At 52.9% G+C, this 16,809-nt stretch overlaps 1 protein-coding gene across 1 annotated transcript in view; it reads right to left on the bottom strand.

Moving 5' to 3' along the window:
- Nucleotides 1-479: 479 nt before the first annotated feature.
- TSHZ1 (teashirt zinc finger homeobox 1) overlaps nt 480-16,809 on the bottom strand; it is a 72,138-nt gene continuing 55,808 nt past the window's right edge. Inside the window, exon 2 of the mRNA XM_074355355.1 lies at nt 480-5,065. Within this exon, the coding sequence (XP_074211456.1) occupies nt 1,851-5,065 (3,215 nt within the window). The 3' untranslated portion in view covers nt 480-1,850. The remainder of the gene's footprint in view (nt 5,066-16,809) is intronic.

Genomic DNA, 16,809 nt, shown 5'->3' with positions numbered 1-16,809 from the left:
CAGACGGGCCCCCGACACTGGGGGAGAGGGCAGCTCAATTTATAAAAATTAGACATTTTTAAAAGTGCAGAAACCAGGCTTTTCTCTTAGGGGCAATGCAGAACCAGCTCCAAGGCCCCCAGGGTCTGCTGTGAGAGTAGGACCCGCCCCTGGGGCCCCACCACTAAGTCCTGGATTCACTCAAAGGATGACTGTAAACATTTTAAAACAGCACATGAGGATTCTCCCACAGAAGCACCTCAGCCCCTTGACGTACAAACCAGCCAACGGCTACACTCAGTGATCCGGTGGCACCCAGTGGAGTTAAAAAATTTTACTTATCATTTTAAAAGGTCCAACACTTATCTGAAGGAAGCATGTCAGTACACACATCACAAAGGGAATAGAATAGAATCTCTGTTGGTTGATTGCATAAGCGACACCTCTCGTTGCTGAAATAACACCTCAAAGGCAAAATAATGACGACGTGACAATCTGTGTAAATCAAGAACTGCATGTGGGTTTATTTTACATTTGAGGAAACAGTGGGTTTAACTGTGTGAACCAAAAGGTACTGTACAATATTAATGATGGGACGTCAAAATGTATAATTAACAGTGCACTGCTTGCTTTGTTTTCACTTATTTATTTTCGTCTGATATACATGCATCTGGAAAGATGCAGGTGGTTGGTAGTAAAATTTCTCTATTTAAATCAAGCTGCAGGAACTAAATTTTATTCAAAAATTGTGGTTTTACATTATATACACAGAAATTTAATATAAAATGACAATATAAAAAGTTAAAAGAGAAAGCATACAGCCAGAAGGTACAAAGAAAGTTGAATAGATTAAAATGGTACGAGAAGTAACATACAGGAGTTTTTAAGCTGATGCCTGCAATTTACAAGGAAAGGACTCCAACATTTGCCCCATTTTTTTTCATTTACCAATGCAGCACGCATATAGAAAGGTCGGCTTGTACCAAAGCTTACATTTGTAAATAACTATAAACCGCAGTATTTTACAGGAAAAAAGAAAGAGCATTTTTACACATTTTTAAATAATAGCTTGCATACTTTTTTTTTCTTTCTTTTTTTTTTTTTTTTTTGCCAAAAGTGGCATTTTTCAGCATCCAGAGGGTTTGGGCATAGTGGCAACTGGGGTGTTTGTTGTTGTTGTTGTTAGTTTTTGTTTTGTTTTGCTTTTTGTTTTTGTTTTAAACGTGTGAAGTTGTGGCTTCCTAACACCCAAGTCCTAGACAACTTTCTATCTTCCAACAGCTGCATGCATGCTTCCTCTGCAAACCAGTTCTGCATATAAAAGCTCGTTTTTTAATTATTAAATAAGTTTTGTGTCTGACACAGCTTTTGATCTGAATGAAATGCCTTTAAGCCTTTTTTTTTCTTTCCTTTTTTTTTTCTTTTGAGTGAAAGGCACAGAAATGCGATTACAGTCCTCAAAGGGTTAAATTTGACACTAGGCGGTTCTCTGACCTTTACTGTCATGGCAACTTTGTAATTTTAGGATGTCTTTTATCACTGTGATTGGTGTCTTTCTTTCCCGCTAAATCAATGTCTCCGAGTGGTGTGCCCCACTATTTCCTACAAAAGAGAACTACACATCAAGGGTGGCTGTTGAAAAAAAAGGTCAGACTTTGACTCATGGGAAAAACAAAAGGGGCGTGCAAGACTGGACGAAGAGCATATAAATATAACTACAAAATACGTGTAAGAAAAACCAAGGTCCAGACAGGCAGGCGGCAACGAAGGGCAGGCTGATTTCGGAGGCTCAGGCCGGGCCTAGTGCAGGACGTCGACGTTTAGTGCAATGAGCCGCGGGCCGCAGGCACAGACCCGGCGCGGACCCGGCGCTACTGTTTCTCCAGCTCGGTCACGTAGATCAGGTGGTCCTCGGGGGACTTGCCGTGGGTCTTGCTGAGGTGCAGTTTGACTGCGTGCTTGCTCGCGAAAGTCCGGTTGCAGAGCTTACACTGGAATGTGGAGCCCAGGTCGTCCTCGGCAGCCCCCACCGGGCCCAAAGCTTTGTTGGCCAGGACTTTTGGAACATTCTGCTGTTCTTGAAGCTGACTGAGCGGCAGCTTGGAGAGATCCTTCAAGCTGAAGCCTAAGTGCGTCTCTAGGTGATTTATGTACGTGGAAGCAGTTCTGAACTGAGAGGCACAATCGTTGCAAAAGAAAACAGGATGCCCTGTGTCCAGATTCTTCAGGAACTTGGTCCCCCCTGTCCTCCGCAGCTGGTACTTGACGTTGGCCAGCCAGTGGCTGATGGTGGTCATGGAGAGCCCGGTGAACTTGGAGATGTGCACCCGCTCCTGGGGGCCCAGGTCCGACATGATGTACTTACCCTCGGGGGTCTCCCGCAGGCTCGAGGCGAACTGGGCCTGCAGGATGAGCAGGTGCTGGGGGTTCCAGTTGGACTGCCGTCCTTTCCTCTTGTGGACGGGCGACAGCTCATCCAGCGCCTCCTCGAAGCTGCTGCCATCAGCGTCCGACTTCTCCGACACAGTGGAGGGCGTGGAGGACTTGGGGGTCAGCCGGCCGGTGAGGTTCTTCACCATGTCCGAGATGTCCATGAGCGCGCTCTCCCGCAGCGGGGACGCCACGCCGTCGGCCGCACCTGACACCAGGGGCTTGCTCTTGGCCTTGGTCAGGTCGATGGGCTGGTCGCTGTTCTCGTAGTAGAAGCGGTCGGTGGCGCCGGGCTGCTTGGCGGGGGCGGCGGGGTAGGCCGGCTTATCCAGCATGCTGGTGCTGATTTTGTACAGCATGGCCAGCGGGTCCAGCGAGGGGCTCACGGGCCTGGACACTTTGCCCAGGTGGGTGTTCATGATGGACTGCAGGGCGCTCAGCGGGCTGATGAGGGAGGGCTCGGGCGAGTGGTCCGTGATGATCCCCAGGGTGTTACAGCCGTTGGTGACTTTGGCCTTGAGAGGCTCTGTGCCGTTTGGGGTGTGGGCGTCCACCACACCCTCCTTTTTGGCCTTTCCCGCGTCGGCTTCGGGGCCCTTCTTTTGCTGGGGTTTGGGGCCGCCACCACCGCCGAGCTCCTCGGTTCTGGGGAAGTCTTTATTCTCCTTGGCCACCGGGGACGCGGCCTTGGCCACTGGGGACGCCGCCTTGGCCGGCGAGCCCTTCCTTTCCGCCAGCCTCTCCTCCTTCTTCACGACGACCTTGCCCGTGACCTTCTCCACCAGCTCCTCCATGGCCGACACGTTGCTCTTGTGGGGGGGCGGCGTGAGGCTGCCCGGGGAGTGCAGGAGCGCGCCGTGCTCCGAGGACAGCGACTTCACGCTGCTGGCGTAGGACGGCTGCACCTGCACACTCTGCACGGCCGGCAGCGGCTTCACGGTGCCCGGCAGCTGGTAGGCGGCGTGGATGCTGGGGTAGCCGCCCCACGAGGGCGCACCGTTCTGGGCTTTGCTGATGGCCGTGGAGACCGTGTTCTCCAGGGACTTCAGGATGTCCACCCCGCCCTTGGGGCTGTCGTCCAGGTCCTCCTCGCGGAGATACTGGTAGAGGGTGGTGGGCTCGAACTTCTCGGGGGGGTCCTCGCCCTCCTCCTTGATCTTCTTGTCAGCGTCCCCGGCCACCGGCGCCTTCTCCTTCTCGGGCTCCTTCTTCTCCTCCGAGGGGGTGGACCCCGCAGGCGAGTCGGGCTGCTTCTTGACGTGGGCGGCGGGGAGCCGGGTGTGCGTGGTCGGGGGCAGCGGGATGGACTGGATCTTCTCCTCCACCACGGGGTCCAGTACCAGCTGCTTCCCTTTCTTGGAAGCAGAGGTGGTCACTTTCAGGAAGTGCCCGGTGACCATCATGTGGGCGGTGAGCTGCTGCAGGGTGTCGTGGGAGCTGCCGCACTCCATGCACTTGAGGATCTGCGCCTTGCGGGCCTCGAATTGCCAGGTGTAGCTGGCGCCGTTCTGGTAGCCGTAGCGGTTGTTGGGCGTCACATAGGGGTTGGCTGTCTTCTGGTCCTTGGCCGACTCGCTCAGCGCGGCTTCGGCCGCCACCCCAACCGGCTCCGGGGAGCAGGGCGAGGCCAGGTCCTGAAGCGCTCGCTTTTTGGTGGAAGGGACCAGCTTGGTGATGGCTGGCACCGGCTCCTTGAGAGGCACTTTCTGGTAATGCTTTGTCTTGATCATGTGGACGCTCAGGTCCTGCAGAGACTCGAAGGAGTGGCCGCAGTACATGCACTTGAGCACCTTCTGGGCGTCCTCCTTCCCTTCCATCTCCATCAGGGAGCGCTTCCTGGGCTTGGACCACCGCTTGGTCTTCTCGGAGTCCTTGTCCCGGTTGTCGTCGCGGTAGTGGCCCGTCTCGTTCATGTGCACCGTAAGCTCCACCAGCGTGTCATACGCAGCGCTGCAGTCTTTGCACCGGAACTTGCTGGCACCGGTGAACACGGAGCCATACAGTTTGTTGTTCTGCCGGTAGAGCTGCACGGTACTGAAGAGGCTGGGCTCAGGGAGCAGCCCGTAGGAAGACGTCTGCTGCAGCGTCTTGGCCAGGGCGGCCTGATGCCAGTCATAACCCGAGCCGCCGCCACCGGTGCTGGTGCTGGTGCTGGAGCCGGCACCAGAGCTGGGGGTGCTGGCGGTGGTCCCGGTGGTCCCCGCGGTACTGGCGGGGGGCGTGGGGGCGGGGGTGGCGCTCTCCTTCTGGCCGGCATCGCTGTTGCTGGTGGCGGAACTGGACTTCTTCAAATCCAGGGCTAAGCTGGACCAGCAGGACTCGGAGAACAAGTTTGCATACACAGCCTTGATTTGTGCCAAGCTGTCCTGCGGGTAGGAGACGCTCTCTGGACCCTGGGGCTCCTCTTTCTCTTCTCGGGAGGAAGAGCTTTTGAAATGGGCCAGCTGGTCGCTATTCTCACTGAAAGGTGACCCGTAGCCGGCGTCCTGATTGGTGGCTGTGCTGACGGGGGAGTTCTGGTAGCTCTGGGCCTCCTTGATCTCCGTTTCCTCATTGCACACGTAGTCGCTGTCTGGAATGTCCAGGGGCAGCCCATCCTCCTCCACGTTTTCCTCATCTATTTCTGCCGCCTTCAGTTCTTCCTCGGGAACATAAGCTAGGGGAGAAAAATGAAACACAATGAGGAGAAGTAAATCAGCTCCAAGGACGCGGCCTCCCCAGCAGTTAGATGGTCTTTAAAAAGACGTTTCTCAGCTGAGCCCCCAGGCTACAAGGCCACCCCCACCTCTGCACATCCACCCACTTGGCAACCTGGAGGCAGGAGTTAGGTTTCAGCCAGGACAGTCTCCCCCCCACCCAAGTGAATACATTTCAGCAGGAGGGCAGGATCTGCTCCTTCTAAAGACATCGGCTTGGCCGCCACGGCTGGGTGGGTGGGAAGGGGAAGGAGCCCTCCCCCGCCCCCACCCCCCGAGTCTCTTCCTTTCTTAAGTGACAGGCGAGTCCCACGTGCCTCCCGATCAGAGGGCACCTGGTTGTCAACTTCTAGGACAAGATACTCCACACGCAGTGCTATCTGGTTTCCATAAATAAAAATGCTCTTCAATGCCAAGGGATAAAAATATTCTGGTCTCCACTGAAAAGGAGAAGGCAACAAAGCAGCACCAGCCCAGACGGAGCAGAGTCACCCGCAGGGGAACCCAGACCGGTGTCAGAGAGCCACGGTCGGACAAAGCAGCATTACTCAAAAGAGCCAAAAGGTGGCAACAACCCAGATATCCATCAATGGACGGATGGATGAACAAAATGCGGTTCTACATACAAGGAAGTATTATTCAGCCTTTAAAAGGAAGGAAACTGACACGTACTTCAACGTGGACGAACTTGAGGATACGATGCTCGTGAAATAAGCCAGACACAAAAGGTCCAATACCGTGGGAGCCCCCTTATATGAGATGCCTAGAGCAGTCAGACACAGAGACAGGAAGTGGAACAGTGGCTTCCAGGGGCTGGGACAGAGGGCAGGATGGAAAGATGGTGTCTCACGGGTTCAGAGTTTCAATCTGGGAAGATGAAAGGTTCAGGGGACAGATGGCGGGGATGGTTGCATGACCCCATGAATATACTTAAAACCACCAACCTGTGCACTTACAAATGGTTAAAATTGTAACCTATGTGTTACAAATACAAATACTTTAGCACAATAAAATTTTCTAACCTTAACAAGGCCAGTAGGATACGCTACAGTGGGCTCCTGTGGGCACATCTGCACAGCAGGTGGCCTCTCAGGGGAGCCTTTCCCAGAAGAAGCTCAGGATACTGACTCCCAAGAACAGGGGGGTCGGAGGGCGTGTAAATCACTGCATGGAATCTGACTTTTTACTGCAGGACAGTTTTGATCCTTTAATATGTGACAGATCTTGTCAGTTCCTAAGGGGACATAAATGCCTGCACCTCTTAACTGATTTGACCAACGTACTTTTTTTTTTCTTTTCTCTCTCTTTTTTTTTTTTTGAGGGAACAAGTAGTGTTCCATTAACTACCTGGGAAATTCAGGGTTAAGATACTTCCAGAAAGGCCCTATTAAAATGCACTGATATGACCGGAGAGGGTGTCTCATTAAATAGACTCACTCATTATCACATTATCAGAGCCAGACCCTGAGGGAAGGTGGCAGAGAGCCCCACGTTTTCAGAGACAGTGATGGAGAGACAGAGAAGGAGGTGGTGGCCCACGGGCGCCACATGAGTGTCAGCAGCCAAACACCAAGGGCTCCAGGCGCTCCTGGGCGCAGGCCCGACCACCCGTGAGCCCAAGCGCACGCTCGCAGGCACAGCCGGCGAGCGACAGCTGTTCAGCTGGGCCCCCCCGGAAGCCCTGCCCCGCCTGCCTCCCCGCACGCGGCCGCCCCCACGCCCGGCAGCGGCAGCATCGGGGGATCCCAGGATGAGTGCCCTCGTCTGCTCCCAGCTGAAGGCTGATCTGCAGTCCACCGACAAGTCCGGGAGCTCCAGGCCACTCGTCCCGCGCTGCAAGCGTGAAGAATAACCCACAGCGGGAGACAGCGGGTTTGCGCACGGCCCGGGTGCCGCGCTAGGTGAGGCTGTGGAGACCGAGGGCCGCGCTCAGGCACATCTCCGTTTCCTCCGTGACCACTAAAGGCTGAGGATGGGCCTGGGTCTCAAGGGCTCCCGGCCCGAGGGTCCCACCAGAGAAGCACCGGCCACTCGCACCACCTTTGAGCGAGCCCTGCGTGCCTGGCAATGGCTCTGGCCACAAGGCCCACCTCTGGACTCTGATGGTGACACTTTCGGCTACGGGGCGTCCTGGGCAGAGCCCGTTTGAAGCCGGAGGCACCAGGTCCCAGGGTGCTGGCCTGACTCCAAGCTGTCCCAAGGGGCGCTCTGGCCCCAGGCCCCTCGGCACTGCCATATTCCAGGACCACAGTACAGGGTGTCTATTAGACTTAGTGGAGCCATCTTTATGAAAAGAAGACCCAAGCCCAGCAACTGACTGAAAGGAAATGTGTTTATCTGGACCAGTTTGGCTCAGCTGGGGAGCCCGTCACTGTGGGCCGGTTATCGGTGTCCCCTGTCTGGGCGGCAGCTGTCCATCGGCTGGTCCAGCCCCCTCGATGGACTAAAACCAGGGCCCCCGTCCGCCCGCGGCAGGCCCCCGTCCATGCATCCTGAACAAACAGACCGCCCCCATCTCGCTGTGGAAACACAGAGAGGGGACTTGCTGCCTTTCCTCCAGGGTGTGTTTGGTCCCCACAGTCCTCACCTCAGGGCATGCAGCGGCACGGACATGACTTGGTTGGCATCGCCCGAGTGCACGCCTGTGTCCCAGCAGAGTGGAGTGTCCTTGGACCCGGCTGATCAGTCCTGGGCCTGTCCTCCTCCCGACACGGTCCAGTCTGCACCCAGGGTCCCCCGGCTGAGCTAAAACGCCTTCATAGACAAACAGGCCCACAGCCCCAGGGCAACGGTTACTACTGGCGTCGACAGCACCCCCAGAGCAAACCCGTCTGGAACCAGCGCAGCCCTAATTCGGACCCCCACACCTCTCACCAGAGGTTGCAGCAGCCTTCCAGCTGGGCCTCCTCCCCCTGCCCCCGTCTTGCCGGGTTCCTCTTCTGCACTGGCCCAGAGGTTCCGCTGGAAGCAATCCCTGGGCTAATACCTTTGTTCAAGTCCACAAGCTCCGCAGGGGGTACAAATCCCCATGTGGACCCCTCCCTCCTGCCACCTGTCCAGCCCCCGGTGTCCCCCCACCCCCGTCCCAGGCAGCTCCTCCCCAAACCCCGCTCTCCCCTGGGGATGCTGCTGGTCCTTCAGGGGCAGCTCAGATGTCATCTCGCTGCTGATGCCCCTTAATCCCCTCTCAGGTCCACCATTCCCCGCAGACACAAGAGATGTTTCCCTGTCTGTCCTCGTAGTCTGAGCTCTCTCCTTCAACCAAACTGCTCTGCGCCACCCCGTGCCCCAACTCAGGCTGGACATTTTCATTTCTTCATCTCATTTTAACCCTCACAGCCCTTCAAGGTAGCATCCTTGAAACGCCCATTTGGCAGATGAGAAAACTGAGTCTTGGGGAAGTTGACCAAATTCCCTAAGGTCACACAGGAAACAGACAATGGACTCGGGATTCAAATTCGGGCCACCTGAGTCCAGCTGGAGCGAGGTCAGTCCACCGTCGGGACGATGTTTCTTTCTCTCGCCTTGTTAGCACCTCAGTGCCAGCGAACACCTCCAGAAAATGCTTATGAATGAATTCATGACCCAAAGTAATTCTGAATCAGTAGTTAGGACACGTCTCATGTGTCTGTCATGCTGTTACAAACGAGAGAATCTCAACGAGGAAAGAGTAAAAGGAGAGAAATGTTTAAATGTTGACACCCTTTGGCCCAGTCATTTGACTTCTGGAAGGACAGCCACAGAAGAGGGTATGAAACACAGAAATACAGGGAAGATGTCGTCATGGCATGATTCTGCACCCCATCTGCCACCGTCTAAATCCTCAACAATAATTGGTAGTTAAGTGATTTGTAGTTTATTCCTATGATGCAATATTATTCAAACACTAAAAACTATGTTTCAGTGACCAAGGGACAGTCATTAAATGGAAAAGGCAGAAGACAAACCTATTCACCATATAATGGAAATAATCCTTTCCTTCCAGATAACGAGTCTATGGGTTTGTTGACTGAAGTGCTGTTGATAAAACTCTTTTTTCAAAATCTTCTTCAGTGTTTCCAGTTCAACAAACATGGATGAGCCATTTCACACCCTTTCTAGAATAAAATAGCTGGAAAACAGCCACTAGCTAGATGCCTGGAATTAGGGGGCTGGGAAGGGGGGGCCCAGCCTGGGGGGTGGGAGTGTGGGAAGGGCTTTGTTTATTTTTAGATTTTTTTTTTTGATGTTAAAAAGTGACAGGCAGGGAGAACAAGGAAGGGGTGCAGATGGTAATAGGGTTCCTGTAGCAGGGATTTTGGGGGGCTGACGGTCTGACCCCCACATCAGCCCCCTCCATCCTCCTCTCACCCCTGCTCCTGCATTCTTTGCAGCCCCCCAGCCCGATCTCCACCCAGTCCTCCCTGGGGAGGGAGCTGCAGGGCCCTGCAGACAGGGAAGCAGGTGGCAGGCCCCTCCTGAGACCCTCAAACCACCAGCTCCAGGCTCAGGAGCTCCACCGCTTCAGCCTCCCGCCAGCGCGGCCTCACCCCTGCTGAGACTTCCAGGGTGTCTGTCTTGTCACGCTCGGTTCCACGGCATCCGTCCTGATAAGACGACACTCTGGCTGTTTTACTAGAATCATGTACTTTCAGCCCACTGTAGCTATTTTAAAATTTAAATTTTTTTTAAATTCTTTATTTTTTATATATGTTTTTATTGAAGTATAGTCAGTTTACAGTGTTGTGTCGGTTTCTGGTGTACAGCACAGTGCTTCAGTCATATAGGAACATACATATATTTGTTTTCATATTCTTTTTCATCATAAATTACTACAAGATATTGAATATAGTTCCCTGTGCTATACTGTATAAACTTGTTGTTTATCTATTTTATGTATATTAGTTAGAAATTAATTCTTCAACTTTCATCTACCAGGGGCAGGAGGAAACACAGACCCAGGGAGCAACGGGGGTGCCGTCTGTCCTGTGTCCCCACCCGGACACCCTTCTGACCCCAGAGTAGCTTTCCTCCTTGGATGAACTGGGCCTGGTAAAATCACCTTTGGAAGGAAGCACACCCACCTCCCCAGGTGTCCCACAAGCACATCCCACCCGTTCTAGTGGCCTTCAGGCCACGTGCTGGTCCTTGTCACCCTACTCTTCAGCCTCATGGCCATGTGAGGACGCAGACGATGAGACGGCCACGGATGCTAATGGAAGCAAGGGATTCCCTAAAAGCGATGCCCAAGCCCCCTCCGGGCCACCCACCACCGCTCTCACCTTCCAAAACTGGGCTCAGATGGAGCATGTGTGCGTCCTGGAACCAGACCCCTCAGAAGGATCCAGAATCTACTGGGTTTCATTTGAAGAGTTTGGACCCGATGCAGGAGGGAAGGCTGGGTCTCACAGGACAAGGGCTGTGCAGGTGGAAATTCACAGACCAGACCCCATTGTGCCTGGAAACAAGACCCCTGGGCTCCTGGCCTCAGTGCTAGGCCGGGAGGGGGTCCTTTGGTTTTGCTATGTGGGTATCAGGGAGGTCGGGGCCACACAGCTTTTCCAGACCCGCCCCCCCCAGGTACTCCGCCCCTCACAGCAAGTGAAGGAGTGACCCCAGGTGTGTGTGGGGGTGGGAGGAGGATGAGATTCCACCTGCTCGTCCCCGTGGGGTCCAGGCAATGGAGCCATTGTAGTGGTTCCCTGTTGAAGGAAGGACCACTGTCATTATTGTGACCAGAGGACAGACAGAAGGGACAGACTGATGGAGACCTGGTGACCCCCGCACCCCACACTCACTCACTCAGTCCTCGGGGCCTCAGGTTTCCCAACAGCTGGTGTCTTTAGGGGCCATGGGAAGTATCCATGGAAAAGGCAGCCCACAGCCATCCGAGGGCACCCAGCTCAGCCCCAGGACCCATAAGCCATCGCTTCCATCACGTACATGGGGACAAGAGAGCAAAAGAACACGCCCTCGCCCCTGTGAAAGTGGTCCCCGTCCCTAACCTCCACTGCTGTGTAGATGGGGATCAACAGATAATTGGGGAAGTTAGCTCCTTAACTCCTCCGTCACTGGGGTACCTGCCTCTGCCCTCCTGCGGTTCCCTTGATCACAAGCGCATCGCAGGGCACAGAGCAAGGAGGGGAGGTGGAACGCACACGGAGAGGTCCCCGGGGCCAAGGGGGAGGTGAGGGGGAGGTAGGGGGGGTGAGGGGACATACATGGCAAGAATCAGGCCGGCAAGCTTGATTTCTCCAAGCTCTTTTTTCCTCATTAGCAGACATAAGTGAGGGCGAGCTATGACTAAGGCAAATGGAAACTTACAAATGACAAGGATAAACACAGGCCTTCGGTCCCTGCTCCGGTACCGGCTTACAGTCAACACCCAGCTTGGCTGTTGTCTTGCCACCTGGTGAAACTCTACAATCGCACCAAGTTACGTGCTGATCTACAGCGAACGAGGTTTCAGACCAGCAAACGTGATAACACCAACAGATGGCCATTATATCAACATATATTTACTCCAAGGGGCCGGTTCACAAAGGGGGCTTACACACACCTAAGTGATCCATGTACAGCTCCAATTCGTTGTAAAATTCTCGCAAAACGCACTGTCTTCCAGGTTTATCATTGATCCCTTGCAAAGTTAACTTCCCCTCTGTGACAGGCAGCAAGTGGTTCTGATGGAAGTTAGCACATACGGGGGGATAAAAAATGCAGACAAAGTAGATCCAGGGCAGAGCTCATTCCTTCCTACTCTGAAAGGGCATGAAAATCCAAGCGGGATAGATGTTAATTTACCAACCGAAGTTCTGATTTTTTTCTGGGGCGGTTCACACTCTGCCAAGCAAATCAGAAAGGCCACTTTCTGCGCTGATGTGAAAGGAGCAAGTGTTCTTCTATCACTCTGGCAAATTCTGGTTGTCCGGAGCCAGGTGCTGATGTACCGGTGTTTGCTAAACCATCTGACTGATAACGATTATTCCTTTACCCAACAGAGGCCGTTTTTTTAGAACTGTGTAGTCTGTAAATAAAATGGCCTACGGTTTTTACCCAATTCTACTTTTAATTAGAAATCCACAGGTAACTTCCTTAAAATAAATGGAATGTCCTCCTCTCCTCCCTGCCCCAGAATTCAATTTCAGGTTAAGTGAGGAAGCAGCAGCCTCCTTTCGGGCCCTCCCGCTCCTCCCAGTAGCACATCAGGGATTAATCTTCTGTCTAGAGTTTGTTGCAGTTGCAACAATGTAATTTAACAAGTGGGAAAGCATGAATGAGCGCTTAAACCTCAATTAAAAAGACCAAAAACTCTCTGATTTTCAGCCACATCGGGAGGAAAAAGAAGAGAAAAAAATACATGAGAATCTTGAAAAATTTAAAGGGAAGTTAAAATGAGAGGGAGAAGAACAAAAAGCAAACCCTCGTACCAGCCTAGAAAACACGCAGCTGTTTCGCTGCCGACGGACTGCGTGTTAATATACAGGGCAAACGTTCTCTTGTTCCACAAATTAAAAAGCCAGCCGTCCCCAAGACGTGCACGGCCGGTGCCCAGCCCGGGGAAATCTGCGGCTTTGGTTACTGCCTCCCCATCTGAGGAGGGACGCCACGCGAGTCTGATGGTCTGGTCTGCAAACCAAATATTAGCAAATTAGGTCCAAAACACCAGGTTCTGACCTGGTAACATCTACCCCATGAAACGAGAAAAGACTTTCATGGACGGAGTAGGATTCCCCCTGACGGAGGACATTTAGAGAGGAGGCCCTGGCATGAACTACCTCTGCCAACGGCTGAAACAACAACAACAAATGTAGCTCAGCAGAAGCCGCACTCCCCCTCTGATGACACACCACCAAGTGAGCCATCGCGAGCACCAAGCGTGAGCGCCCCCAGACCTCCTCCCCGGGACCACTGCGCACACAGTTCAACAGTTCAGCGCAGAGGAGTGAATTTCTGCAGGCCTTCCCGGGGGCCTCCGAGCACAGAAGGGAGGGACCAGGGCAGAAGGGGACGTTCAGGCTCTCCGAGCCCCCCACGGGGCTTCCGTCGCAGACACGCGTCTCCATCTTCAAATCCAGCATCCTAGTCTCATAAACGCACAGGGTAAAAGAGGAGAGACGGGAACATCAAGTCTTGGGGGACTGGGGTGTGGATGTGACTAGGGCAGGGCACACATCTGCAGGTATCGACGACACGTCGACCGTTAACACAAGTCAGGAGAATTATTATCTTCAAAAACTGGAACGCTTAATACAAGGTCACACACACCTGACTTTCTGAACCCCCCCCCCCAATAACAATAACAGCGCCTGAGTCAGTGGCAGCCACACTCTCAGATCAGAAAGCATCATTCTCGTAGCATAATGATCAGGTTTGTTTTCACTGTTACCAGTGAATTCTCATAACTGCTCCCTTGGATGCTTTTTTAAAAACGTTGCCTCTGCAGAGGCAGAGAGATACGGACAGACAGACGCAGAGACAGGGAGGGACATAAAAACGCCTGAGCTTCAACAGGCGTTACTTGTCAGGATCTTTTGTTTTCATCATAAGCTACAATTTTCTAAAAATTCATACGGGTACAGATGTACTAAAATACATGAAAATTTTTGTAGAAATTTGTATTTCTAGTGCTGAAGCCTTGAGAACAATATACTTCAGGGGGTGAATGAATACAGTTTTTTTAGCCTAAAAGATCTGGTTGTGAGCAGCAACTGAATCACAGGAAACAGACTCGACTCAGTGCTGTCGCATTTTCTCCCCTAAAACCCTCGCCCCCCCACCCCCACCGCGCACTGTCGGCTTCCCTCTGCCATCACCCACCCCACCCCCTGGAAATCTGATGAATGAGTAAGCTTGAGGATGGTAACTGCAGGATAAAATTCTCCTTTTACAATTCCTCCCCGAAATAAATGACATTCTTCCCCATCAAATAAAACAAAGACTCCCAATCACCATTTCTGCTATTTCTTTTTGTGTCAAAACAGCCTTGCCATCACTCCCCCACCACCAACCCGCCCTCCCGGGCCCAGCACGCGGCATGGAGGGTGACAGGGCCTGTGGGAGGACCCGCAGGGCAGCCGCACATGCCAGCACCGCAAGGCAGGCGAGAAGGAACCACCAGGCTCCACGTGCGTGCGTGCGTGTGGGCACACGTGGGTGTGTGAGTGTGTGCAGGTGTGAGAACACAAAATGCAGAATACGTAGGCCCCATCACTCCCAAATGACAATGAGACAACTGCATCTTTCTTTTTTTACTGGTCAGTATTATTTTTTTTCTCATTTTTTAAATTGAAGTCTAGCTGATTCACAATGTTGTGTTGGTCTCTGGTGTACGGTGTAGTGATTCAGCTACACATATATATATTCTTTTTCGTTACAGGTTACTACACACGATCGACTACAGTTCTCTGTGCTGCACAGTAGGACCTCGTTGTTTGTCTGTTCTGTACATAGTAGTTTGTATCTGCCAATCCCAGACTCCCAATTTATCCCTCCCTCCCCCCTCCGTCCCCCCTTCCCCATAAGTTTGTTTTCTGTGTCTGTGAGTCTCTTTCTGTTTTGTAAATAAGTTCATTCGTGTCACTTTTTAAGATTCCACATGTAACTAATATCACGTATTTGTCTTTCTCTGAGACAGTTGGGTCTTATGGTTAGACTTAATGTTTTCAAAAAAATTAAATCTTGCTGATATTTTTTGTCATAAAATGTGCCTCCTTGCCAAAGTGTCCCCAAAGATGCGCTGTCATCTTGAGCAACACGGACCCCCGTGCCTCGGACCGACGGCAACGTTCGCGGTGCCTGCTCGGCTGCCTCCGACGCCAACCCCGGGGCCCCGGCGCTCTACGCCGCAGGTGCACACACACTGTCTGAAAACATACTTTCATCTCACATTGGAATTCTATGACGAGGCACACACATCTTACCTTCAGCACATGGGATAAAGGTTCTATTTCTCAAATGGCAGCCCAGCTTTTTTGACGCCTCTGTTTCTTCAAAGACGTCACGATCTGCCCTGTTTGACAGTCACTTTGAGATGGGCGAGGAGGGACAGCTGCGCTTGTTTAGAAATGGCCAAATGTAGTAACGTTCCAAATCCCCTAGAGTCTCGAGAGCACTGGCTCTGCGCAATTAGGTTTGTATTCCCCAGCCCCAAGCTGTGTCTTCCTCTGCACCCCAATTATGTGCAAAATAAGGGTGTTTTCCTGAACCATCCTGTTGTCTATTCTATCGGAGAAGAACGTTCCAGAACTGTGCCTCCTCGTCACCGTTGTTCCTCGGACAGAAGTGTGATTGCCTTCCTGAGAGAGCAGAAGCAACCACAGAAGAAAGGCTTTCCCCAAAACGCACTTTGCCTTCTCCAAGCGAGCTCAGAACCGAGCCGCGCCGCCCTGGGTCCTGGAGACGCGCGCGCCCGCAGGGGGGCCAGCACACCCCCTGCCCGCGCCCCCCGGACCACAAAGCGCCCTGCTGGAACCGGAAAGCCGAGTGCTCGCAGGGAAAGACGTCAGGGCTTGCCATGCCCCACAGTTTCAGTATCTGGAATCATTCAGATATTGGCATTTAATACAACGGGCTGGCGCACTAAATGTTTCCATTTTTAACTCGCTCGGATTTTAAGTCAGATCGTCCGGAGAGGACGAAGGTGGCGATACGAGAAAATACCACGTGCATTTCAGTAGGAAAACCTGCTGAATAATCCACATCCATACCCGCGATTCCCAAGGTTGGCACAGGACAGCCGGCGTACAGACGCATCCTCCTGCCAGAAGTCCTGACTACCTGAAGCAGGGTGTCAGGTCCACGCCGCCCAGCGGAAAGCAACGGAGTTCCAACTGGGAAAGAAGTTTCAACCAACAAAATGGTTCTTCAGGGGGACAAGGAAGGGAGTAAAATGACTCTTCCGGCAGAGAGAGGGCGATTCTAAAAGTGGATCGTTTATAATTACAGGAAAATTATGAGAAGGCAGGCTCTCTTCCCTCCAAGTGTTCCAGACAGGGTTCTAAGAGATGTCCTGAGACCAGCCTGGGCTTTCCCAGCTGAAGGTCACCCTGGCTGGCGGCCCATCAAGGAGGAGAAAAGCGCCTGCTCCTCCTCGCCCCCCGCCCCCATCGCCAGGGACGCACGGAGCCTGTCGCCAGCAGAGGCCGCGGGGGCCGCGGCGCCGCGCGCGGGGCGCTCCGCCGGGATTCTGACCTCCCGGATCTACTTGTTCCTCCTCTTCCGGCCGAGGAACTACACGTCCGGGCTTTCTCATTAGGGCTCCCATCACCAAAGGGGGTGGAGAGGAATCCGTCCAGGCCCCTCCCCGCTCCACTCTGTCGAGATGATTTCATTGAAATGTTCATTTCCACCCCTGCTGGCAACATTCGAATGGAAGTATTTAACCTGTTTCCATTACTTACACAAATGACCGTGATGGGGTGGGACAGACGCGAGCACCATGCCACATCGCTGACTTCTCCGCATTCTTTACCGGAAGCGGGAGGAGGAACGTCCCTAGACCGTATTATCCAGGCTCAATAACGTTCTCTCCGTTACCAGATTCATTAACTTTGTGCATCTGCATTTCACTTGCTTTTGTCGTGAAAATTTCCAGGCTGGCTGGACTCATTTAATTCGGAGGAGAAACCTTTGCCCGCGATGATGTTTTGATCAGGTGCACTAAGGGGGGGGGGGGCAGGAAACACACCAGGGAACAGGAAACCACCTTGTCGAAAATGTTACCTTC

This window comes from Camelus bactrianus, chromosome 30 (genome assembly GCF_048773025.1).
Source record: "Camelus bactrianus isolate YW-2024 breed Bactrian camel chromosome 30, ASM4877302v1, whole genome shotgun sequence".
Lineage (NCBI taxonomy): Eukaryota > Metazoa > Chordata > Mammalia > Artiodactyla > Camelidae > Camelus > Camelus bactrianus.
This window is presented reverse-complemented; position numbering and strand designations above follow the sequence as displayed.